The 26260-nt window shown below is 35.9% G+C and overlaps 1 protein-coding gene and 1 long non-coding RNA gene across 3 annotated transcripts; both read right to left on the reverse strand.

Moving 5' to 3' along the window:
* Nucleotides 1–3340: 3340 nt before the first annotated feature.
* On the reverse strand, nucleotides 3341–26070 carry LOC121422097 (lipase maturation factor 2-like). The gene is made up of 14 exons (XM_041616913.1): nucleotides 25916–26070; nucleotides 21006–21259; nucleotides 19420–19671; nucleotides 18751–18903; nucleotides 17410–17533; nucleotides 16761–16889; nucleotides 10009–10114; nucleotides 8976–9075; nucleotides 7905–8090; nucleotides 6706–6760; nucleotides 5877–5990; nucleotides 4791–4881; nucleotides 4051–4162; nucleotides 3341–3756 (listed from the first exon to the last, which is right to left on the reverse strand). The coding sequence occupies exons 1-14, from the start codon at nucleotides 26007–26009 to the stop codon at nucleotides 3604–3606; spliced, it is 1923 nt and encodes a 640-aa protein (XP_041472847.1). The 5' UTR covers nucleotides 26010–26070; the 3' UTR covers nucleotides 3341–3603.
* Nucleotides 22014–23321, reverse strand: LOC121422098. Of its 2 annotated transcripts, none has more exons than XR_005971114.1 (2): nucleotides 23271–23321; nucleotides 22014–22153 (listed from the first exon to the last, which is right to left on the reverse strand). It is a non-coding gene; the product is annotated as an uncharacterized LOC121422098 (long non-coding RNA). The 2 variants fall into 2 exon arrangements; XR_005971113.1 differs by lacking the exon at nucleotides 23271–23321 and adding an exon at nucleotides 22472–22515.
* Nucleotides 26071–26260: the final 190 nt, after the last annotated feature.

The following is a 26260-nucleotide window of genomic DNA, read 5'->3' on the forward strand; positions in this document are numbered from 1 at the left end:
TTTCATGCCTTCTCCAGTTGTCCCCCTCCTCTCTGACATGCCACCTCGAACCCAAGCGGCCTACTCAAAATGTGATCAATATCCCTGCTCAACATATGTCCATACCAAAATACTCGGTTCCACCTTCTCCTCCAACATCTGCATCATGGTGATTTCTTATGTTTTTCAGTGACTGACCTTGTGATATATGGTTCATAATACTTTACAGCAACTGCTGTGCAGCTGAACATTCGAGAAGGTATCCTAAGAAAGTTCTTATAGGAGACACTACATCTGTGAGTTATGCTAACTCACACCATTGAAAGTTTGAAAATAATTTGAAACCGACCAATGGAATGTCATTCTAAATAACATATAGAATTGGTTGGTATGGAGTAGGTTTCAATATGTGACCGTTTAATTCATTCTTTAGCAGACATATTGGCCCAAATTCACAATAGTCATTTTGAAAACAGTCAGTTGAACCCATGGTTTATGCAGATTTCATGTTAAAATTACGCTTAATTTACCGCATATAACAAAAATTCCAATACTGGTGTGTGCTATTGTCACAGAGTGCCAAATTGACACGTAAAGCCATGGTTAAGTACCCTGTTTTATTCATTGGTGCACTGTTTTGAACAGAGGACTCATTAATTGAAAACAGTGGAATTAAAAAATGAAATAGCATACACAAGCATGGCAACAGGCGTCAATTGGGCGCAAAGTGACAAAAGCGCCCATCAGTACTGGACATTTTTTATTAAAAAGTAAGGTAATTTTTCACATGAAATGCATAAACCATGGGTTCAAAACCACCTTGTGAATTCGGACCTTTGGATAATCTATGTATTAAATAGTTACATTTCTAATAGTTTAATGAAACGCACACCATAGGTATATACAACAAAATGTTATCAAGATTTTTTTAAATGTCTTTACTTCCCATTTGCAGTGTAGAAACTTGCTTTCTATCCCCTTTATTTTCTCACATTGTACAATACGATACATAAACATGACAATAAAAAAAAACACATGAAAAGGCATTTTACATGAATGTGCATAACCCTAATGATAATAGAGCGAACTGATTAACTTATTCATGATGATGTTAAAGATATACAGACAGCATTATAAAACACCTGTCTCATATATTTTGGTAGCCACATGGTCTAATATACATGTATATGCTTGTCAAATAAGGTCAGAATGATTGTACCATTTAGTATGTCGGCTAGGTTATATGATTGTAAGTCATATGGCACTATTGAATATGTCGAAGTCGACTCTCTTAAGAACTTCATAATTATACACTGCCACTCCAATTAAAAGCTTTTATTATTGTCAATGTGTTCAGAGAGTAAATTATTTATGTAATCTTATACCTTGCAAGACCATTCTTAATGACGGCTTCATAAGCCATTTGAATTGTGAATCTTTACCAGTACTATTTAAAAAAGAAGTAATTATATGCATATATTGTTTGAACAAAGATTTTACTGTATAATTGCAATTTATTGTGTATGTTTGTGTGTCACATTTGTATAATTCATCAGCTTACTGCGAGAAGGGACTTGGAGGTAATTTTTACAATTACTTCTTTATTATGTACTTTTTAATTTGCTGATATTTCGAGTTTTGATTAAAAATATTTTCATTTCATTGGATAGCTTATGATAGACTTTCAATTTTTGAAATATGAAGAATCATATAAACCACACTATGGGGGTGTTGCAAGAAAATATTTGCGATCGATTGCAAATAATCTCTCGCAATTTTACAACTGATAGATCGACGTTAGCTGTAGCAAATCAGATTGAACTTGTTTCAAGGAGCAGATTAGCAATCGATAACTAATTTGCAATTAACTGCAAGACATATGATTGATTTAGGGACCAAAAATTGACTTGCAACTGATCGCAAGTTTCTTGCAACACCCCATACATGTAGGTCCCTTGCGGAAAGCTGAAGAACTTGGAGGTGTAAAAAAATGGTACCTGGTAGGATGCAAAAGCCTGTGTGGTAGTATGACTAGCAATTAAATTTTGGAATCTATTATTGGAATGTTCCCCAGGGAATGGTGAGTGTGCAGGCAAGTCGGGATCCAATCTTGTGCTTGGTATCATTTTGATGTTACCATTATTACAATCCTCTGTATCGCAATAAGTTACAATGATAATACCCTTAAACATTGAATAGGAGGCAACAAGGTCTAATTTTTTTCAAACACTTGAAGTGTTTGAGATTTTATTAAACAAAATTTGAGAATTGAATAGGACAATGATCAAAGTGCCTAGTGCAACATGATAAATGTAAATCTGGCCCCACTTATATGCTTTTCACACTACTTTTTGTCCTAAATTGGTGGGGCTAAGGGGGGGTCTTAGCCCCACCAATTTCCCGGGGTTAAGCTTAGCCCACTTCGTTTTCACACTACGTTTTAGCAAAGTGGGCTAGCACGGTAAATAGTACGGTACTATCTGGCCCTGCAAAAAAGCAGGGTTAGCCGGCTTATTGTGGTGCTAGCACCACAATTGCGGTGCTAAGAGATGCAGTGTGAAAACAAAACAGGGCTAAGGAGAGTGGGGCTAAGCATTAACCAATCACAGAAGTCGAATTTGCACGTTAATCACGCTCTGTGTGGTAAAACCATCAGTATTCATGAGCTGAGGGATAGTCCGGGGTTAAGGCATTAACCACGGTTGAGCAGATAGTATGGGGTTAAGAAAGACAGTGTGAATCGAAAAAAAGATAGTATGGGGTTAAGGAAATGCAATGTGAAAAGCATATTAGTGATGAACGGTGATGACGATGACAATGAATGTGATAATGATAACAATGTTTAATGGTGATGATAGTGGTGGTGACGGTGAGATGATGGTGATGATGGTGATGGTGATGGTGGTGATGATGATGATGGTGGTGGTGGTGATGATGATGATGGTGGTGGTGATGATGATGATGATGGTGATGATGATGATGGTGGTGGTGATGATGATGGTGGTGGTGGTGATGATGATGGTGGTGATGACGATATTGGTGATGACGACGATATTGGTGATGATGATGATAGTGGTGATGATGATGGTGGTGATGATGATGGTGGTGATGATGATGATATTGGTGATGATGATGATAGTGGTGATGATGATGATGGTGATGATGATGGTGGTGATGATGATGATGATGGTGGTGGTGGTGATGATGATGATGGTGGTGGTGATGATGATGGTGGTGGTGGTGATGATGATGATGGTGGTGATGATGATGGTGGTGATGATGGTGGTGATGATGATGGTGATGATGGTGGTGGTGATGATGATGATGGTGGTGATGATGGTGGTGATGATGATGATGATGATGGTGAATAATGGTAAATGGTGATCGAGATGATGAAAATAAATTCATCATACATCAATGGCTCACTACTATGCATGATGTCCATGTTTATGCATATCACTCTTTTATTTCTTTTTAAATCAAAATCCTCACTTTTCTATTTTCCTCACTGATTTTAACAAAATTTTCACTACTATGTTAACTTAAATTATATCCTTCTGATTCACATATACTACTCATACATGCATATTTGACCTTTTAAAGGGCCACTTGACCTTGGGGATGTCAGCTATAATACAAAGAGTAGAATAAACATGGCAAGAATAGGGAAAGGATTAATACTGTTCCAGACAGATGGCCAATAAAGCTCCTCAGGTAAACCACAAACTGCTCTAACAAGTTGGGCTGATGGCTGCTTTTGCTCTTCGTGGTCTTTTTCTGGAAGAGAAAGAGAAAAAAAAATTAGCATGAAATGACGGTCTAAACCGATTCGCTACATAAACGTGGGAGATATTTTGCAGAACGTCAAAGACTTGAAAAAAAGCCAAACTGTTAGCATACATTTTGTCATGATGTGTAATGAAGCACGAATGATACCAATTGACCAAATTTTAGCAAAAGCTACACATTTTACACTTTACAGAGATTTTAAAATCCAGCTCATTCTGGCAGAATCTGGGAGATTCGAGAGGAAGAAGTTTATAGTTTGTTTCTTGTTCTAAGAATACTTACTAATTTGATGCCGTTTTTCTGAATGATGTCCATGAACTGCTGGTTTTTAAGGCTAACTGGCGGCAGATATTCATTGACCTCATCGCGTTTCCACCAATCAGATTCCTCCGTACTGAATGGAACGAAACAATATCAACATATTACGATTACCAAAAAAATGTAGAGTATATGAAAAATATTTATACTTAATATAATCAGTTGCATTTCTTAATGAGAAAAATCATTATAAAATGAGAAATTCTTGATATCAAAACAACAACAGTAGATTTTGATATAAAGTATGGTTTCTAAATTCAAGAAGATGAAAAGCAGGTCTAGATTTGTTAACTGCATTGATTCTACATTGACTCAACTGCACACATCCTATGTCTATTGCCTTCACCATTGCCAGATCTGGGCCCCGTCTTACAAAGAGTTACCATTGATCAGATCAACCACAACTATGGAAAGCAAGCAACATCAACATCTAAAACGTGTGTTTGTTCAAATTGTTTTTTTGATACGATGTATATTCATACATACATGTACATCATTCTCTTGAAGATTCAGTGTGATTCTCTTTGTTCACTAAGGAGATCGAGCCGATTTCCTGTAGAAAAAAATATAGTTTGGACGGATTTTCCATACAGTTGAGATTAATTGGACCAATCGTAACTCATTGTAAGATGGGGCCAGATTTCTTATAAAGAATGAAAAAAATACTTGATACTTGAACTAAATATGTAATATATTTTACTTACCCATATTGAGTAAAGTGATAGTGGAATAACGTTGCTCTGATGTACTTGGGAGGTCTATCAGGAAACGGACTGTCTTTGATCAGTGCAAGTACTATACAAAAAAAAGGGAAAACCACAAATGTTGAAAATAATGACAGAAATACATTACAGTACAGTACAGCAACAACTTAAAAAAAAGGATATGATTACTCTATCGCGCTATATAGAAACTCCCAAAACGATTGTTATTAATCAAATAAATGATATTTAATTATCACTTTAGTCTGTTGGGAAAAATCATCTTTGATCAAGTTTTGAGATACAAATAAAAAAATAAAAAATAAAGTAACATTGCAAGGAAAAATATGAAGACTATTGTGAGCAACAAAAAGTAAAAGGGAAGAAAGTGGAAGAAGGAAAAGGTCTGACGGAAAAGAAAGGTAAAGGGATGGGGCGGGCTGAAAATATTTATAGCTAGATAAAGAGTAAAATTCACAGAGCAAAATAGCAAAAATTTCATCAAAATCGGATAACAAATAACAAAGTTATTTAATTTTAAATTTTATCAATATTTTGCAGTTATATGCACATTGTCATGAATATTAATTAGGTGGGATGATGATGTCACATCCCCACTTTCTTTTTTCTTATGTTATTACATGAAATCATAAATGTTTTCTTTTTTTATACATGTAAAATGATGTGCCTCCATTATGATGAAATAAGTTGCGGCAATAAATAATGCACTTTATCAGTTGTTAATCCAATTGTTTTAGTTCTTGGTAAAAAAAAATAATTTTAAATAATAAAATACAAAAGAACGAGTGGGGATTTGACATCATCAGCCCACCTAATGAATATTCATGACGACATGCCTAGAACTGTTTCACCGGAATAATGCAAATCTTTAAAATTCAATAAAGTCCTTTGTTATTTTTTATGCGATTTTGATTGAATGTTCAGCATTTTGCACTGCTCTGTGAATTTTACTCTATTTATTGAGATGGAAATATCTCCAGCCTGGACCATCCCTTTAAGAAGAGCAAATACATGATGACAAAAAGAAGGAGAATATAATAAAGGGAAAGAAAATGAGGTAAAACATACCTTCTGGTTGATCTGTAAGTAATCTATAGACCATATTGAGGAACCATGGGTTGTGACGATATGAACCCAACGCTGCAAACCACATCTGCCAGTCTAATCTAGGCTGGTGAGGAGCTGAGAAACGAGATTGAGAAAGAAAAGGTGACTTTGACCTTTGAACTATCAAAAAAATGGTATGAACCAGGGATGGATCCAGGACTTTCTATAAGGTGGGGTACATTTTATGAAGGAAAAATGTAACATTAAAACAAAAATGACAAGCAAAAAAAGGGAAAAAAAGTCCTCACTTTCAAAAGGGGGCCCACTTTGCTTTAATGGCATTTTTACTATTACAAATTTCAATTTTGCTTCTCAAAATGTGCCCCCCCCCCTTGGAACCGCCCACCAGTGGTATGAACTATCAATTGTGCCAGATTTTTGAATCGTTGATAGGATTTTAATGTTGCAAACCACATCTGCCAGTCATAATCCTGTCTCATGAGGAGCTATTACGAAAAATTAAGAAAGAAATGTCATGACCCCCTCCCCACCTACCAAATAATGATATGAAATATCACTACAAACTACATGTATCTTCTGTCAGGATGGGGGGTGTTGATGAAAATTTTCTTATCAAGCAAAGATAAAAGTGATAGCATATCCACCCTTCCTCCAAGGCAGCATGAAACTGAAATCACTATCTCATGGGCATAAATTATGTTTCATGATATATCTAGCCATTAATTATCACTTGTAACTGTTATAATCTACTGAAATCCTTGATTTTCAACATCTGAGAACTAATTGAAAATGACAGATGAGAAACTTCATTGAATTTAACTAAACTTACCGACCCAAACTGGAGCTTCAGACACATTGCCAGGCTTGTAAAGAAACTCATAGGCCTAAAGTGAAAAAAAAGGAAAAGAAAAATATAGGAAATTGGGTAATAATGGTTGGACTGTTGGATGAGGTATAATGATGACTATACAAGGCAAGACAATTTTAAATTTTTTCCCCTCTTTCTTGAGCATTTGGCGGATCCAGGGAGAGGAGGGGCATTTCCGGCCAGCGCCCTCCCCCCCCCTTTGAGAGTCGTAATCAATATTTTTAATGTAAATTTGCCACACCAACAAATTTTATTTGGAATATACCATTATTTTATTGAAAATCTTTTTTTCATCTCCTTTGCTTGTCAAATTCAACGCGGGACAAAATAACATTCTTTTAGTGATAACCCTTTTTTGGGGGGGGAGCTTGTCAAATTGTCCTTGGGAAAATGTGCCCCACCCCCTCATCTTTGGGAAAATCCTGGACCCGCCCCTGTACATAGGAATAAGTTTTTTTTTTCAAAGAGCCAAATGATATAATACTTACAACATGAATTGCAACATATCAATAATTTTCTTGATTTCTCATACACAAAAATTGTTTATATCCATAATGATTCAAATACAGTATCACTTAAAAGATGACACAAATTCAGAGGAGTTTTTAGACGGGTTTTTTCCCTGACTGCTTGGAAGTTCCAAATGAGATTGCATAGTGACCCTGATCTGCAAACATTGTTTTCTCCTTATTTTTTGAGCTCTCAATTAGTTAATTGTGCATGCAAACGAGTATATGTGTGGGTTACTATTGATCCATTTTGTCAAGTTATAATATAATTTTGAAGCTCAGGATGTGTTTGCTCAAACTCGAAGTAAATCTCAAAATTCATTTTGGGCGACGTATTCTTGGTTTTCAGGGGTGCGAGTGGTCGCAAACAAAACAAATCTGAAAAAAAGCTGAAGAGTGTTGAAAAAGTCTGAAATAGAAAGAGCTCCCATACTTGTTGTACAGAGGAAAGCCAAAAATAAGCTGAAAATCAAAACAAAAAAATCTGAAATCAGCTAAAAATTTGATCTCTCACACCCCTGGGTTTTGGAGTGGCTGGTTACATATCATAAACGCAACTTGAGATGCATATTTCAACACAGTCATTAGAACAAAATTTTTACACTAAAATACTCAATTTTAAGTCAATCAAAGCAATGTAAGAACTCTCACCTTCCAGCCTCTCTCAATATTATTGCTGCCCTCTACGATGACCTCGGGTCGACCTCCGACCCCGGTCATTCTTCGGAAGAGACCATAAGAGTTCACAACCTGGAGGTGGTCTAAATTGGACTTCCATTTGTGGACGGTTGGAGAAAGACTGTCATAGGCCTGTCGATCCACTACAGAATGAGGTACCTGGAAGTGGGTAAGTCAATGAAAATAAATACACTATGATCCTCTTCAAAATGGGGTACACGAGATTGGGTAGGCAGGTGAAAATTAATATATAAATTAAATATGCGGTCAGACACATGCCTTTCAATCTGTTACATAATGTGGTACCTGGAAATGGGTGTCAATTAAAATAAATACACTATGATCCTCTTCAGAATGGGGTACACAAGACTGGGTAGGCCAGTGAAAAATTAATACAAATTAACCACATGTGGTCAGTAACGTGCCTTTCAATCTGCTACAGAATGTGGTACCTGGAAATGGGTAAGTCTATGAAAATGAATATGCTAATATATTCAGAGTCAGGGGCATAATTATCCCTACAGAATGGGGTACATTAGAGTGAGTAGGTCAGTGAAAATGAACATAAGTCTGCAGTCACATTCCTACTTCCGTGATCCCAGATGGAATGGAGGTATCTCGAAATGGGTAAGTCAGTGAAAATAAATACAACATGCCTTTGTAGTCAAGAGTCATAGGCATGATGATCAACCACAGAATTGAGTACTTGGAAGTGTGTGAGTCAGTGAAAAGAAAAATACTATATGCCAAGTATATGCTTCAAAACCAAGAAAAACTGTTGGCTCTAACAATTTGTTGGGACGATAAACGTGGAACACTCTCCTGGTGCCATTATAAAATCTTAATGTCAAATATGCCATGTGATCAATTTGATTTTTTTTTAATTGAACATTGTTTAGATTCAAGGCATGTACCATTCAATGTTGAATATCTATGCAATGTTTATTATGTTGTTGTTGTGTTGTTGTTATCTTGGGTTTCGAGGCGCGTTATCATTCAGATATGAATATTTACGCCTAAGAATCTTATGAGTAGTCTACTTACAAGGCTTATTGTGAACATGAATACAGCAATGATGGCAAAGATGCAGCACAGGGACACTGACCAACATTTATTAAACACGCCAGAGCTAAGAGTCACGGATCTATGGAATAATGAAAAAAATAAAAATATGACAAATCTTTGTACAATTCAGCAAACTTGGTAGTTTGAATAAATCTGGCAAAATACTATATTATAGTAAATCAATAGATGAATATGCTATAAAGCACCTGAAATTAATTTGTAAGTGTATGTGTATTAACTTTGCACTTTTGCCTGCCCATGCAAGGCCAACTTACCTTTGGCTCCTATTTTTCCCTCCTTTTTTCTCCTTTTTTCATAATAATCAAATCAAATATTTAAATCTAATTTTTTAAAAATCCTGCATTTTTCAGGAAAAAGAATTATTTCTCTTCACTTCACACACTCAGAGTAAACCGCTCCACACAATATAAAGTATGATCTGTTTGACTGGTATCATTTATTCACCCTTTCTTAGACTTATACATCCATGATGCTGTTTAATAGTATATACACCTCCTAGAGAAATGATACCAATCCACATTTATAAAGCATGATCTACTGGACTGGTATCAATATTGATAATCTTGTAACATAATGATATTAAAACAAGTTGACAATTACTTATAATTTTATTAATAGGGAAACTATGAATTACAAGCTCTGCTTTTTAAATAGTTTGCCCTTCATATTCTCATCTTATTGATATATCTGTCTCCAATCCAAACATTCAATTGTATAACATTTGTCTGTTTTTTATGAATTATGGTGATGTAGTGTATTGTATTATTTTATTTTCAATGATTTACTGTCTTTCCATGGACGTTACCTTGTACAATGTATTTGATATTTTATGAGATATGAAATAAACCAAAGTGAAACTGAAACTGATAATTTCTTAGATGTACCTCCACTGTGATGTAAGTGCACAGCTCTCAGAGAAATGATACCCATCCACATTTATGAAGCATGATCTTTTTGACTGGTATTAATATTGACCCTATCTTAGTCTTACCTCCACAATGCTGTCATTATCACAGCTCCCAGAGAAATGATACCCATCCACACAGTATAAGGCATGACATTTGTGAGTGCAGTGAAGAAATCATACTCACTGAAGGCTGAAAGATAGAGAGAGAAGAAAGGTGGATAATTTTTTTTTTCTCTTATCCTCTTAATCGAGGTATTTATTCACAATAACATGTACATTTATATACAAACAATAAAAAAACAATTCAATTCAATAATGCAATAATTTTTTGGATATCACATTTTTTCAAAATTCCGAACTTGTTTTTTTTTTACATAAATTTTCTAAATGAATAATCATAGTAAGTTTGAATTCAATCCATAAAGAATTCGCATTATATCTTTTTCCTTTGAATATGCTTTTTATGTAATTTCGATAAATAACAAATTGGGCAATAACACAAAATAGATTACACATAATATTGCTGGCATTTTGCAGATCATAACCTATAATTAATGTTTTTTCATCTATAGAAATAGTAATCTTGAAAATATAAAATACCAACCTTTCTATAACTTTCCAAAATAATCGAACATATTTACAATACAGTATGAAATGAAAAGTGGTATCAACTTCTCCACAAATGTTACATGTGTTGCTTTCTAATACATGCCACTTAAATAAATTGTCTCTTGATGGTAAAATCTTGTTTAAAAATTTAAAACTAAACTGTCTAACTCTGTTATCCACAATTAAATGGAACTTGAAATAAAATACATGGCTCCAATTAAAGGAAATTGGTAATGAGAACAGATTAGACCAAAAAGATACAATGCCTGGTTCTTCGGATACCTCTGAACACAATAAAGAATATATCTTTCTTGTTGGTAAAGAATCTAGAGTTATTTGTACTCCACTTTTTAATGAAATTAAAATTCGTTCACTTTTCTTTAATTCTAGTACACGATTTTCCTTAAACAACTTATTCAACCAATAAACAGGAAAAGACTTTTTTAACTTAACATATTCTAAATCAAATAAAAGCTGAGAAGAATAAACAAATTTATTCAAAATAATTGGTGATAACCACTGACGATTTCTAATAACATCTTTTACCCTAATTATACCTGCATGCTTCCATTTCTCAAATATCAACATACGTTTATTAAAAGTTATATTGCTGTTATTCCAAATAATTTCATTTTCAATGTCTTTTACTCCAAATATACCAATATATCTTAACTTAGACCAGCTACAAAAAAAATCATAATAAAAACTGGGCATATTTGCTTTTGTACAAAGAAAATGCATATCTTTTGTTGAAATATTGTATTCAAAACATAGAGGAATTTCACCAATCTTTGATAACCAATAATTAAAAAGAAATTTCCAACTACGTTCGCTTTGCTCTAACAGCTTGCTTATCCACGAAATCTTAAGTGATTCAATTTTCGATTCTAAGTGGACCATACCGAGACCACCTTCGTTTGTTTTATTTATACAAACATTTCTTTTAACCTTTTCTTTTGAAGAATTCCAAATAAAAGTATATAACATTTTATTTAGAGATTTGATTATTTGGGGGGGGAACTCTAATTACTTTTGCAGGATACACAATTTGCGAGACCAACAAAGTTTTGATGATAATAATTTTTCCGAAAAATGTTAGATTTCTTAGCTTCCATACGCTAATAATATTTTGTATCTTATCTAGTTCATTTTGCCAATTATAATCTTCAACAACTTTCTCATTTTTCCCAACATATATACCTAAATATTTTATCGGTTCTTCAGTGCATTCTATTTGTCCGGGGACAATATCAATATTAAACTTCAGCAGTTTTGTTTTTTGCAAATTAATCTTTGGCCCAGCATGTGAACCAAAAAGTCTTAGTTCTTCCATCAAAGTATAAAAAGAATTTTCATTTTTCATAAATATAGTTGTATCATCCGCAAATTGGGATATTTTTACATCTACTTGATCAACATACATCTGAGAAATCGGTAAACTGAGACCTTCAATTTTATGATTCTGTTTAATTTTAGTCGCCAAAACTTCTGCAACAATTATAAAAAGTAGTGATGAGAGGGGGCACCCCTGCCTTACACCCTTTTTAATTTGAAAAGGTTCAGAGATCCAGCCATGATTTAATACACGGCCTTTTGCGTTGTTATACATTGTTTGAATCCACTGAATGAATGAATTTCCAAAATTTAATCTTTTTAAAAGGTAAAATAGAAAATTATGACTTATATTGTCATATGCTTTTTCAAAATCCAAAAACATTATAATGCCCGGAGCTTTCATGCCCTGATAATAATCAATTATATCTTGCACCAGACGTATATTTTCGGCTGAAGACCTTTCCTTAATAAAACCATTTTGATCGGGTGATACTATGCTTGTTATTACATTTTGTAGTCGTCTGGCAAGAACTTGTGCAAGAATTTTGTAATCCACATTTAGGATTGATATCGGTCTCCAGTTATGAATAAGGTTTTTATTTCCTTTTTTAAACAATAACGCCAACATGGCCATGTTTTGACTTGGAGACAATTGCTGCTTTCTATGTCCTTCATTTAAACTGTTCATTAACATATCTTTTATCTTGCTCCAAAAGCATTTATAAAACTCGACTGTGAGGCCGTCGCTACCTGGTGATTTATTGTTCTGCATTCTAGACAGAGCCTCAGCACATTCCTTTTCGGTTATATCACCTTCACAACTCGATGCTTCATTTTCATTTAGGATTTGTATATTTGTATGTAATAAATATTTTTCGTAATCCAAATCACTTTTACAATTAAGGTTTTTATATAAATCATCATAATATTCACGTAATCTCTGTAATATTTTCACCTTATCATTGATGGTTTTACCCTTGTATTCTAGGCAATCAACTTCTTTCTTTTTTCCGTTTCTTTTTTCAAGGCCAAGAAAGTACTTTGTTGATTTTTCACCTTCCTCCATCCACTTCTCTCTCGATCTTATGTAAGCTCCTTTACATTTATAATTATACAAATCATCGATATCCTTCCTTATTTGATTGATTTCTTCGATATTTCTATCATTAGGACTACTGTCCATTTCTTTGTTTAATAAAAAATATTGTTTTTCCAATTGAACAAGTTTTTTTCTCTTTTTTCGTTGTACATCTATAGCATATTTAATTGTATATTCTTTTATTCCAACTTTACACATTTCCCACTTTGCTTGAGCATCAAGTTTTTCATATTTCAATTTACATTTAAATATTACATTTTCAATATTCAACCTATATCTATCATCTTTAAGTAGATCACTATTAAATTTCCAGTAACCCCTTCCTCGTACGTCGTTAAAAAGTTTTAATTTCAATGAAATAGCATTGTGGTCACAACTGAGACATGGTCTGATATCCGTAGAAAGAACATAGTGGCTAAGGTCTCTTGAAATTAGCCAATAATCCAAACGAGAAAATAAATTGAGGGAAATTTGTCTCCATGTAAACTGCTTACATGCTGGATATAACTTTCTCCAGATATCTAACAATAAGTATTGTTTTTTTAACTTTAGGATATAATCATCTGCACCATATGTATATAAAATTCCTTGTGTGTCTATTTTTTTGTTTTGAGCATAATTCCAATCTCCACCAAAAATCATTTTCTCATTTGGATTTACAAAGTTTTTAATCCAACTCATAAAATTTTTATAAAAGGAACCCTTTTCAGATCGTTTGGTGGGTGCATAAATGTTAATACAATTAAAAGATTCACCTTGACATGTGAAAGACAAATTTAGTATTCTACCATCTCCTTTAGCTTTACTACGTATGTTTTCAATATGAAGATTATTTTTAATCAGAACTGCAACCCCTTTTGAATGGTTCGTTCCATGATTAAAATAACATTGACCTTTCCATTCATTTCTAATTTTAGGTTCTAGATCACTTGTCCAGTACGTTTCTTGTAAAAACACGATATCACTTTTCTGTTGATTTAACCAAAGAAAAATCTTACTTCGCTTCAGATGATCCCGAAGCCCTCTCACATTCAAGGATATAAAGTGCACTAAAGCACCGGTCATTTAAAGTAGAGGATAAGATCAACTTTATCCAGGAACGTATTCAAAATTTATTTGATTTTATTTGATCCCTTTCGCCTTCTTTTTGCGGGTTTTTTACCTTTCGAAACAGCTTTTGGAACTTCAGATGAAGATGATGTTGAAGGTGAGTCAACTTCGCTTTCGCTGCTGCTTACTTGTGCTTCTAAGTCCTTATTCAACTGCCTTCTCTGTAGTCGCTGCTCTCGGTTGGTGGAGATCGCTCCGTCTGATGCGTACGATGTCTGACGATTTGCAGCATTACGAGGAAGTGAAGATGTACTCGCGCCACTACGATCGCTTTGCTGTGGTTTCGTCAGGAAATCTGCGAGGCTGGTTTGACGTTTCGCTTCTTGATGACTCGAAGAAGACTCTTTGTGTTGAGTTGCCGCTTCGGGGTCGGGAGCACACGCTGTATCCATGGTATCACTAGATGCCGCGATATTACGTAACTCATCTATACTTTCGTTGCCAGGGCAAGCACTTTTCATGTGCCCAAACTTGCTGCACCTTATGCACTTTACTTCACTAATACAGGTGGATGCATGGTGACCAACTTCTAAGCATCTTGAGCATTTCACTTGACCCCTGCTGAATTGCTGTGGTTGGCCATCATGGTAAACTCTACCGGTGAACAAGTTGCCGAAGCTCATCTTTCTTGGGAGTGGGTGGGTTGGTGGGGTGATGAAGATGATCCTATCCCCATTCAAACAATTGGTCAGCTGACCGTTGACCCGCAACCTCTGCCGATGAATATCTCCTTTTATTTCTTGCTTTCGTGCCAAGATCTCTCCTCTGATGACATCATCACTTAAAGAAAGGGGGATATCTTTCACTACAACCCTGGTAAGATGCTCATCCCTCGCCTTTGTAAAAGGATTGACGTCATGGATAGCAACAAAAGATCCACGTAGATCAAGGCCGTTTGAAATCAATGAAACCCTATCCTCGGATGAGATTAGGTAGATTCTCCATAGGTGACGAATTTCTTGAATACCTGAGATATTTTCAGGTTCAACGACCTTTAAGATACTCTTGTAAAGTTCCTCTCCCGAAAGTGGTTTCTTGTCTACGTTGCGGATGTCGGTTGAACGTAGAAATACGGATTTGGGATCTTGTGGAAGAAATGAAGGGAGTGGCGTAGCTTTCTCCGCAAACATCTCGGAAACGTAACAATAATCCAAATTATACTTACGATGTAAATGTCCTATGATATTCCTTTGTAAAAGTCCTTCAATACGACAGAAAAATGATAATAGCAAAAGTCGATTTCCAAAGATTTAAGTTCGAATTGAACGGAGGAGAGAAAAGAGGCGTCGTAACACCTCAAAGCGCCCTCTACTGCATTCTGGATAATTAATACATGGAATTGGAGATACAAGACATACATACGAGACCGAAAATGATGAGGGAGTGATGGAGAAGGGGAAAGAGAGAATAAATGGAGATAGATGGAAGAGAAATATAGGGATATACATGTACATGACAAAAAGAGGATAGAATGTAAGAATTTGAGAAATGGCTGAATTACCCACATATGTGTATATCACTTTAATAATATCACAAATTTATAATGAAATAATGATGCAATTATGACAGAAAACTGAAAAGGTTTCACAATGTTTTACTTGATGCCACAGATGATCTGTTAAAGGTTATGATGATTAGGAGCACCTTGAGCGCCTAACAAGGTGGATATGAGCGCAATATAAATACCCTATATTATTATTATGATTAGTGAAAATACATGATATTTGACATAAAACTGATTGTAAGCGCTCTCATGTTGAGTCAGAGTCTCAGTGAGACATTAGGGCCGACTTGTCATGTCACTCACATTTTAAAGAAGTAGAACGGTACAAATTAGCTTGTGTGAAAGCAAGCAGAAAAATCAAAGAATAAGATTAATGAAATTTGTGGACAATTGGGCGAACAATAAAAACCATTATGAGCATTTGAATGTTGAGATCACTAAATGCTATAGAGATCCTCACATTGGCAATGTGAATACATACTATACAAGTATTTTTGGTGATACATATGGACAATTCTCCACTTTGGACACTGAAATATATGTACATGTACAACCCCGTACCTTTTTACTTATTCTAATTTCTAATTACTCTTTTTACTCATTCTAATGAAAGGACAATTAATCCATGGTTTATTGTATTTTTGTGTACATGTCTCCTACTTAGAAAAGAACATCCTGGGGGGTGTTTCATCAATCTTTTCGTCCGACAAGTTGTCAGATCTGACAACTTTCCTGGATTCTGATTGGTTGAGAAGCACTGTTACTATAGTAACTGTCGGATAAAACAGGACTTGTAGGATAAACGTCCGACAAGTCCTTTCATGAAACGCTCCCCAGATCTTGCAATACAGTAGATAAAATAGAAAATTCAAGTGAAAATGTGAACCAGAGTAATGAAGAAGTCAGACATGTGTGAAATCACATTCAAAGATCTTGGCCACATTGCCGACAGGAAGATCTACATGGCATTAGTGATCCCAATATTCAAATGCTCACAAAATTTCTTAGCATTCATACCATTTTTCTCAAACTTTCATTGCAAAAATTTGTCAAAACAAAACAGTATTGTTTTTTTTTCATTTTTATTTTTCATATATCAACTGCTTTTGAGGGTCTTACCCTCTTTTGCATAAAAATAAATAAAATTTAAATAATAAACTCACTATAATGCCAACTCACCTATATTTGATGAAACACTCAAAGAATCAAAATCTATCTTCAGCTCAAAATAGTGGATAACACCATAGAAGAGGCCTGCGTAGACAGACACACAGATAGCACTCCGTAGAAATCGAGAGAAGGATGTGCCTATATGATAAAAAAACCAAAGAAAACACAGCCAAATGACAAAATAACGTCTAATGAGTTAAAGAATATTCTATTTGTTGCAATGATTTTATTATTTGTGATAAAGTGATATTGTCATAACTTCACATAAATATTAATTGAAAATTATTTCAAACTTCAAGACATAAGTAAAACTTGGCTGTATCAATCAAAACAAATACAGGAATTTGACTTTATATAAATGTACACATGCCATAATAAGTGCAATCGTTGGAGTAGATATATTTTAAGGTATTGATGTCGGCCGTTTTATTGCCAGAGAAATGAACGTAAAACGTACTCAAAAGTGTCAACTCTAACCAGAGTGCTTTAAAAGCCCTCTTTTACTACTATCATCATAAAGTTCATCATCATCATCATCACCACCATCATCATCCCTATCGCTTTCATCATCATCAACATCATCATCATAATCATCATCCTCCTCATCACCATCACCACCACCATCATGTTCATCATCATCCTCATTAAAAGCACATACCATGATACACATTTTTGTCTTTGCCCAGGTATCTGTCGTCTAGAAGCGAGATACAGAGTGCCATCGTCAGAAGATTAAAGAAGTTATAATTTCCTGTGAGGATAATCAGCTCTTGTAGCAGCATCTAGGCAGACAGGGAGTACAAAGAAAATAATATCATTTTATTTAATAGTGCACAAATAACATCATCCAGTGTCAACATTAACTAGAATATTCAATTTAATTCATTACTTTTTATTTTCATAGTTAAGATATCAATGAAAATTCCAAAACAGAATAAATATAATGATTACTTCAATAAGAACTAATAATGTGGGGTGATGGTCAGCGTATAATGCTTGGTTTGTTTAAAATCAAATAAATTACAGAATAAAAATTACTCTTACACATGGAAATGAAAATGAGGGGCTTATTATACCTAGCTATATAAAGCTAGCAGTTGTAAGCCCCGCTCAGACATAAATTTGAATACAGTCCGACCTCTGTTATCCGGCCTCCCTTTATCACGCACACTTGCGGAGATCTTTTTTTTAATTAAATTTAGTATGTGAGGAAATGAGATTTCAATCTAAACTCAATCCTATACCTAAACTCACTTTGATTACATATATTTTCCAATATAGTCAACCTACAACAATATTATTTTTCATAAAAATATCTCACCCAATCACCACAAGAGTTTAGGCAAGATAATTTCCAGTAAATCAGGGTGCAGCGCAAACATTTCATCACGTTTCTCTTTTTGCTTCGGGGGAAAAACAACATGTCTCACGAGCTAACATTAGGCCTCAATATGGACAGCGCCATCTATCATGTCTGAGCCTACAGTCACTGTAACACTCTGGTTGACATTGCGAAGCTGTGATATGCGCCGCGGTGAACTAAATTTAAAAATTTGTTTCAACGAGCCATTCTCTTTCATTCTAGGTAGCTCGATTTATACCTCGGTCATTTTAGCAGGTAAATTATCCAAAAGTTTTGGCCATCGATCGATTTCATTTCCGTAAAAACACTGCCTATAATTTGCACTGACAATGCAGGGAATACTGTCTGTACGCCCACTACAATAGTGTAGCTACTGCTGTTGGCCTGGGGAGGCAGCCGGCAGCACAGCTGCGTGTATTTAATATTGGGTAAGAGAGATCGGACTGTAATTCTTTTTAATTGCATTTTAAGATTTCTGGGGGGCACAGCCTGCCTGTGCCACCCCCCCCCCCCCTCCTGGATATGACATGACAACTTGTTTAATGTTGATGTAACACTAGATCAAGTTCCACAAAAATAAATCTTAGCACTAATATAGGCTGAGAATCAATTACAAAGAAAATTAACATTCCTTACCTGTCCATAAAAGGCAAATAATTTGAGTCTCCTGAAGGGCGCGAAGAATAGGAATGGGAGAGCTATCTCAATGAAGTAGGTCGCTACGACGCTCAGCTTCTGCAGCCATTCCGGGAGCTGATGGGCGTACCAAGCCAAAGGGGTAGCAATACACTAAAAATGAAGACAAGAAAAAAAATTAGTTTTTCAGTTCATTTTATTTTCACTTTCAAATTTAACATAACAAACATATCTAATATACAAAGCAGAATAAACGTCATAATAGATACTTCAGTTACAAATAATATACAAAAGTGATCGCTAAATAAATAAGACATACATGTAGTTTCATAACACATAATAATGAAATAATTGAAAACTACAGGTCATAATTAAAGTATGAAAATTAAAATGAGGGACTTATTAAAAAGCAGAGCGTGTATTGAAATTACTTTGATCTTAATAATGGGCCCGATTTTTACACATATAAATTAGCATTAATTCCTATCGTTCTTGTTATGCTTTATTTGGCAACAATGTAAACATTACAATCCTCCCAGTAGGTATTTTGGCTTACTCATAACTTAAATAAAGAGTTGTGAATCCAGAAAAAGCAAATTTCAAATCTTATCCGTATAAAATGCTTCCAATTTTTGAATGGAATACCAGCTCTCGAAATCAAGGGCCTACCTGAGATTCATAGTGGTAGTTGAGGGCCGTCAGTCCCCACCAGGTCGGGCAGCGACTGGTCAGCTTAACCACACCTGAGGCGAACATAAGGCGGAAGAGAAGCCAGCGGACCAACCAGAGGGTGATGGCATCGTGGTGGTGGGGGGTAGGGTCTCGCCCCTTGTAGAGGTGGAGGGGGGCGACAAGGATGGTGAGGAACCCAGTCTCGAGGAGAAGGATGTCCCACTGGAACCAGAGGAATGTCTGACCAACCTAAGAAAAGAGAAGAGCAAAGCTGAAATGCATCTGGGCGATTCCATACTAAAAAAAAATCAGCCATTTTGACAACATTTTTCATCCTGCTGTCTAAACAAATGAGAAACTCCAATATGTTTTGTGGTAATAATAAAGTACTATGGGGTATTTAACTATTAATGTAAAAATATGACAACCTACAAACATACGATGTCCATGGGTGAATTAGAGATGAAAATGTTACGTGTCTTACAGGAAATTTCTGAGTCCTGTACGACACACAACATTTTCACCTGTAATTCACCGATAATCAAACATTTTTTGTTGGTTATCAGTTTTTCACTACCCTCTATAACTTTATCACTGACAAAAAAAAATGATCACTAAAGCAATCAGCTAAGAGACTGGAAATTTTTGTTGAAATGTCCCGTACGACACGTATGGAATTCAAATTCAATTTATTCTTGATAATAATAAAAACATCATCAAACTGTACATTCGTATAAAGAAATATCATTGCAAGAATAGGAGAACAAAAAGTTTACACTTGAAAATAAGAAGCCTCCAAAGAATACAATAATCAATATAAATAAATAAATGAATAAAAAAATGTACACATCAGATGAAGAGGGGGGGGCGAAATATGCTCATTCACACACAGACACACACACCCACCGAGGAACATTGTCATCATAACACACAAAAGCACACCCGAAACATCCATTATCTTGGTTCATTAATTAACAAAAATAATACATTTATAAATGAAGTGAGCTTGAATTCAAATTAGGAATAGGTACTAATAATGATCTTTTTGAGCTTGCATTTAAACGAAGAAACACATATGGAATCGCCCATCTGGTGGCATAAAGTGTTGAGTACAAATGAGTCTTCTGGGACCTCAGAAATCGGTCTGACACAGACAAAATTGAAGATTGCATATTACTATCAGGAAAAAAAATGCATCAACTTGAGCAACTACTGGACTTGTGCAAGGTTGACTTTATAAGGAGAATCTACTGATGTAAATGTATACATGTACTGTACACGTATCATTTTAAAACTTCAATCAAGATAATAATTAAAATAATTATAATAGTCAGTTTTTATTTAGTGCATAATATATAATAAATATGTCTCTATGCAATTGGGAAAAGGAAAGAAAATGATGTTTGGTGACTTTACAATGTTAAGTTGAGGAACAATTTGAAGTAGCTTTAAAGGGCCATTTTGATTTTGTCAAATGAATCTATTGTTAAAGATATTAAAAATATTAAAGAAAATAAATCTCTCCCCCACAAAAACCCTTCCAAACTCATTCATTTGTATCAAAAAATGAGCGTAAAACATACCTGATACACAGAGAGATAGAGGAACCAGAGACACCCGTAAGAGATGCTGTCCCGCATCCTCCTCGAGACAAGGCAAACAATCGAGAGAAGACATCCTAGGATGCAGAGGAGTTCCATTGCATGTTCCGTGGAGAGACCAAGATCAGGAGCAAACCAAAGAAGGGTAGGCTTCTCCTGGAAGCAGGCCACGGGGTGTCGGCCGTTCCTTTTGAGTTGGGATTCGGCAGGTAGGATGCCGTTGGTGCCATAGAGACCTAGAACCAATGACAACAAAAGAGTAGGATTGAGGAAAACGTAGCCTTCATTCTTTTTTTGAAAACTTCTGGAAGCAAGTAATTAGGGTGTCAGGAATTTTTATGGAGTTGGGTTTTGGCCCATAATCCGTTACAAAAAAAGGGAAGGATTGGGAAAAGGTAGCCTAATTCTTTTGAAAACTTCTCCTGGAAACAAGAAATGGGATGCTGGCCTGTTGGCTTTCAATGGGCAGGATACCTTTGCTTAAATGGCGACATATAGGCCAGGTGCCGATTGCACGAAAGGGTCTTTTCAAGGACCATCTTTCGTGTCGCCCATCTTTTATGATGCGCTATATTAAAGAGGGATGTTTCTGAAATTTATGATAAAAAATAAAATTTGTTAGCTTGCTCTAAACTAAATCAAATTTTATACTAATGCTGTAACCGATTTTTATTCCAATTCCCGATCTGATCCTATTTTCCCCTTTTTCTACATTTTTCCGAACTCCAAAACCAAAACATAACAAGACAAAAAAAAAACATGTGGCGACATGTTTGCCGTCAAAATGCGCTGGTGATTTGTTTTGATCTCAGACAAAAGCGGTGGAAGGAAAAGAACATAAAGGGGAAGAAATTATGATTTGTTTTTATCTCCGATATTAGCGGAAAGGCAGGTGGAGAAGATTATGATTTGTTTTGATCTCCGACATAATCGGGGAAGAAAAAAACGATGATGATGATAATTGGTGATAATTTGTTTTGATCTCCGACAAAAATGGAGGAAGAAAAACAACGAAAAGACGATATGTTTTGATCTAAAGCGGAGGCAAATAAAATTTAGTTTAACACGCTGACATGCGCGGTAATATTTACGACTATCTGACTATACGTCCTCTAAGAGTTTACGATTACCTCTGCTATCACTACGATGTTGTAGAGAAGGTGATGGTAAACAACTCTTGATAATAATGCGTCTTTTTCGGGAGGTCAAGCGACCTTTATAAGATTACGATTACCTCCGCCATCACTACGATGTTGTAGAGAAGGTGATGGTAAACAACTCTTGATAATAATGCGTCTTTTTCGGGAGGTCAAGCGACCTTTAAGAGTTTACGATTACCTCCGCCATCACTACGATGTTGTAGAGAAGGTGAATATCAAGGTAAACAACTCTGGATAATAATGCGTCTTTTTCGGGAGGTCATGCGACCTTTATGAGATTACGATTACCTCCGCCATCACTACGATGTTGTAGAGAAGGTGAATATCATCGTAAACAACTTTGGATAATAGTGCGTCTTTTTCGGTAAGTAATGCGGCTATAACCCTAACCCTAATATTTACGACTATCTGACTATACGTCCTCTAAGAGTTTACGATTACCTCCGCTATCACTACGATGTTGTAGAGAAGGCGAATATCATGGTAAACAACTATAATGCGTCTTTTTCGGGAGGTCATGCGACCTTTATGAGTTTACGATTACCTCTGCTATCACTACGATGATGTAGAGAAGGTGAATATCATGGTAAACAACTCTGGATAATAATGCGTCCTTTTCGGGAGGTCAAGTGACCTTTAAGGGTTTACGATTACCTCCGCCATCACTACGATGATGTAGAGAAGGTGAATATCATGGTAAACAACTCTGGATAATAATGCGTCTTTTTCGGAAGGTCAAACGACCTTTAAGAGTTTACGATTACCTCCGCCATCACTACGATGTTGTAGAGAAGGTGAATATCATGGTAAACAACTATAATGCGTCCTTTTCGGGAGGTCATGCGACCTTTATGAGATTATGATTACCTCCGCCATCACTACGATGTTGTAGAGAAGGTGAATATCATGGTAAACAACTCTTGATAATAATGCGTCTTTTTCGGGAGGTCAAGCGACCTTTAAGGGTTTACGATTACCTCCGCCATCACTACGATGATGTAGAGAAGGTGAATATCATGGTAAACAACTCTGGATAATAATGCGTCTTTTTCGGAAGGTCAAACGACCTTTAAGAGTTTACGATTACCTCCGCCATCACTACGATGTTGTAGAGAAGGTGAATATCATGGTAAACAACTATAATGCGTCCTTTTCGGGAGGTCATGCGACCTTCATGAGATTATGATTACCTCCGCCATCACTACGATGTTGTAGAGAAGGTGAATATCATCGTAAACAACTTTGGATAATAATGCGTCTTTTTCGGGAGGTCATGCGACCTTTAAGAGTTTACGATTACCTCCGCCATCACTACGATGTTGTAGAGAAGGTGAATATCATCGTAAACAACTTTGGATAATAATGCGTCTTTTTCGGGAGGTCAAGCGACCTTTAAGAGTTTACGATTACCTCCGCCATCACTATAATGATGTAGAGAAGGTGAATATCATGGTAAACAACTCTGGACAATAATGCGTCTTTTTCGGGAGGTCATGCGACCTTTATGAGATTACGATTACCTCCGCCATCACTACGATGTTGTAGAGAAGGTGAATATCATCGTAAACAACTTTGGATAATAGTGCGTCTTTTTCGGTAAGTAATGCGGCCTCTAAAAGTTCACGACGGACTCCGCCATCACCACGATGTTGTAGAGAAGAGGCCTATCGTTGATCGGCGGTAGTGTCGCGCGCTGGAACGTCATTATCTTATCTTCCTTCCTCCGATTATGTCGGAGATCAAAACAACTCATCATCTTCTTCCTCCGCTTTTGGCGTAGATCAAAACAAATTCTGCCATCAGTGTAGCATGCCACATTTGTCCACGCGCCGGCCACATACAAATTTTAATGTATTTTTTTGTTTTTGAATATCTTCTGATCCGATTCCGATTTTAGGAGCAAAACTTCCGAACCGAACTCCGATCCCGTAATTGCTCTAACTCACAACATTATTTTATACACAGTGTATACAATTTCAAAACATGACATATCACATTATTTTATAAACAAATATTTTGTTTATTTTAATGTACGAATAAAATATGTTGGCAGATAATTTATTTGAAATGCGTTTCACATGGCGCATCATAAATAATGGGCAACATGAAAGACGGTCCTTGCAAAGACCCTTTCGTGCTATCAGCCCCATTCCTAGATATTGGCACTCATTCAATGAACAAGATTATAATATAACCTTGTTCTCAGTTATATCTCCATGTGTTACAAAATAAGGGTGGCAATGTTTGGCTTATTTTCTCTTTTTCTTTGGGGCAAATGCTTGATTTTTTTACACTGACAGTTTCCATTAGACCTGTTAATTCATACTGCTTGGCTCTTATTTAAATTTGATTCTTTATATCATTTTTTCTTAATTAAAAATAGAGATCAAAAAATGAAAATTTTCTTGCCATATTACTTTCCACCAATAGAGGGCGTACACAAAAATATGCCCAAAATTCAAGTTTTTGAGCGCTCTGGTGAATACAAAAATTATTCCCACATTACTAATGAGAAATAAATTAAAACTGTCAGTAGAGGCGCACGGCCAATATGGGAGACTCTCTCCAATAGGGGAGACAATCTCCCACATTGGAGACTTGCTTTGCAAAAGGACAAAAGAAACAACACCAACAAAAGCATGATTTTTTCCACCCAAAATTTTGTCTCACTGAGGTCAGAAGCCCATTTGTTTTGTGTGTGATTGACAACAAAAATCCTTATCAAAACAAAAGTAGACGGTGAATTTTTAAAGTAGACGGTGAAAAGGGGTAATTTGTCATGAGGAATCTGCTTATCACATTTTTATTTGCCGCCAAGGTAATCCTTTTGCCGCAAATGTAAACAAAGGAAATTAGTCTCCAAAACTGGAGACTGTCTCTGAAATTGGATACCCAAATTCTTTACAAAAGTCTCTGATATTGCGTCGGCCTTATGCCAAAAGGGCCTTAACCCGATTTTAGGGGTTCTGAATATTTTATAATAAATTTAACACATTTCATGTAAAACTTAATAACTAACACGTTTATCGAAATTGGCTTCAAAAGCAAAAAAACGACCACAAACTTTTGATTATTAGAGAGGCCAAAACCTTTAAACGCCATTATCTCGGAATGGCCAAAAGCAGTTAAGGCCCTTTTGGCATAAGGCCGACGATTGGAGATAATTTCCCACATTGGAGACAGTCTCCAATATTGGCCGTGCGCCTCTACTGACTGTATGAAAATTAGTAATTTTGGTCACAAAAGTGATATTTGAATGCTTTTTTAGAGTGTGTGCTCTATACAGCATTGGCATACCATAGTCCTACCTGTAGATTCTCCACAGGCCAGATGGTAGCAGTGAACAAGTGGATATTGGTGACTAGACGATATCTAGTTCCAGATTACTACTACTACTAGCATGACTAGAAAATAGATCGAGGGATCTGGATTAGGCAAAATAAAATTGTTTGGTTGTACAATTAATGCAATTTCCAAAAAAGAACCAGTCAGTTTAATTTGTTTTATTCTTGTCTCGTATGACTGCAAAAGATCAAATCGTTAGCTGGCTCGCAGAATTCGATCATAACCTCAGTTCTGACATAGAATGAGTAAAAGCAGCCCTGGCACGGAGCGGTAATTGATGGTCAAATCGCCCGGGCCTAGCCGACCAGCTATTTTGTCAAACGTGTAGCAGAGGTCGCGGTATTTAATTCCATGATAAAAATCAGCTAATAATGGCTAAATTCTTACCTGGAATTTGAATGTAAAGAGAAGCAAATGCAAATAAATATATTGCAGACATGCTCCACAAGAAAAAGTCCTTCGTAGCAACGATTTTGGCCATGACTAGACGCGTTTTCCGGACAACTACTCTCGGATTGATCCCTTGTCTTCTTCGAGAACGTACACGTGTACGTACGTGCAAGCACTGCGGCCGCGCCGGTCGGCCGGTCTTCCAGCCAGTTCTCGGCCTCGGTCAAAGGGGAATCCCGTAGAGTCAGCAGGGGGAATTCCCCAGACGGGAAGAGAAAGGGATACGGTACATGGCCCTGGGAAGTGGGGGTGCATGCTGTTTTGCCTACTACACCCCAGGTA

This window comes from Lytechinus variegatus, chromosome 9 (assembly GCF_018143015.1).
Source record: "Lytechinus variegatus isolate NC3 chromosome 9, Lvar_3.0, whole genome shotgun sequence".
Lineage (NCBI taxonomy): Eukaryota > Metazoa > Echinodermata > Echinoidea > Temnopleuroida > Toxopneustidae > Lytechinus > Lytechinus variegatus.

Coding starts and splice junctions, on each gene's coding strand:
- LOC121422097 (XM_041616913.1), bottom strand. CDS start 26,009: ATGGCCAAAATCGTTGCTACGAAGGACTTTTTCTTGTGGAGCATGTCT. Junction 18,904..19,419: donor ACTACCACTATGAATCTCAG/GTAGGCCCTTGA, acceptor CTTCATTTTTAG/TGTATTGCTACCCCTTTGGC. Junction 5,991..6,705: donor TGAAGCTCCAGTTTGGGTCG/GTAAGTTTAGTT, acceptor CTCGTTTCTCAG/CTCCTCACCAGCCTAGATTA.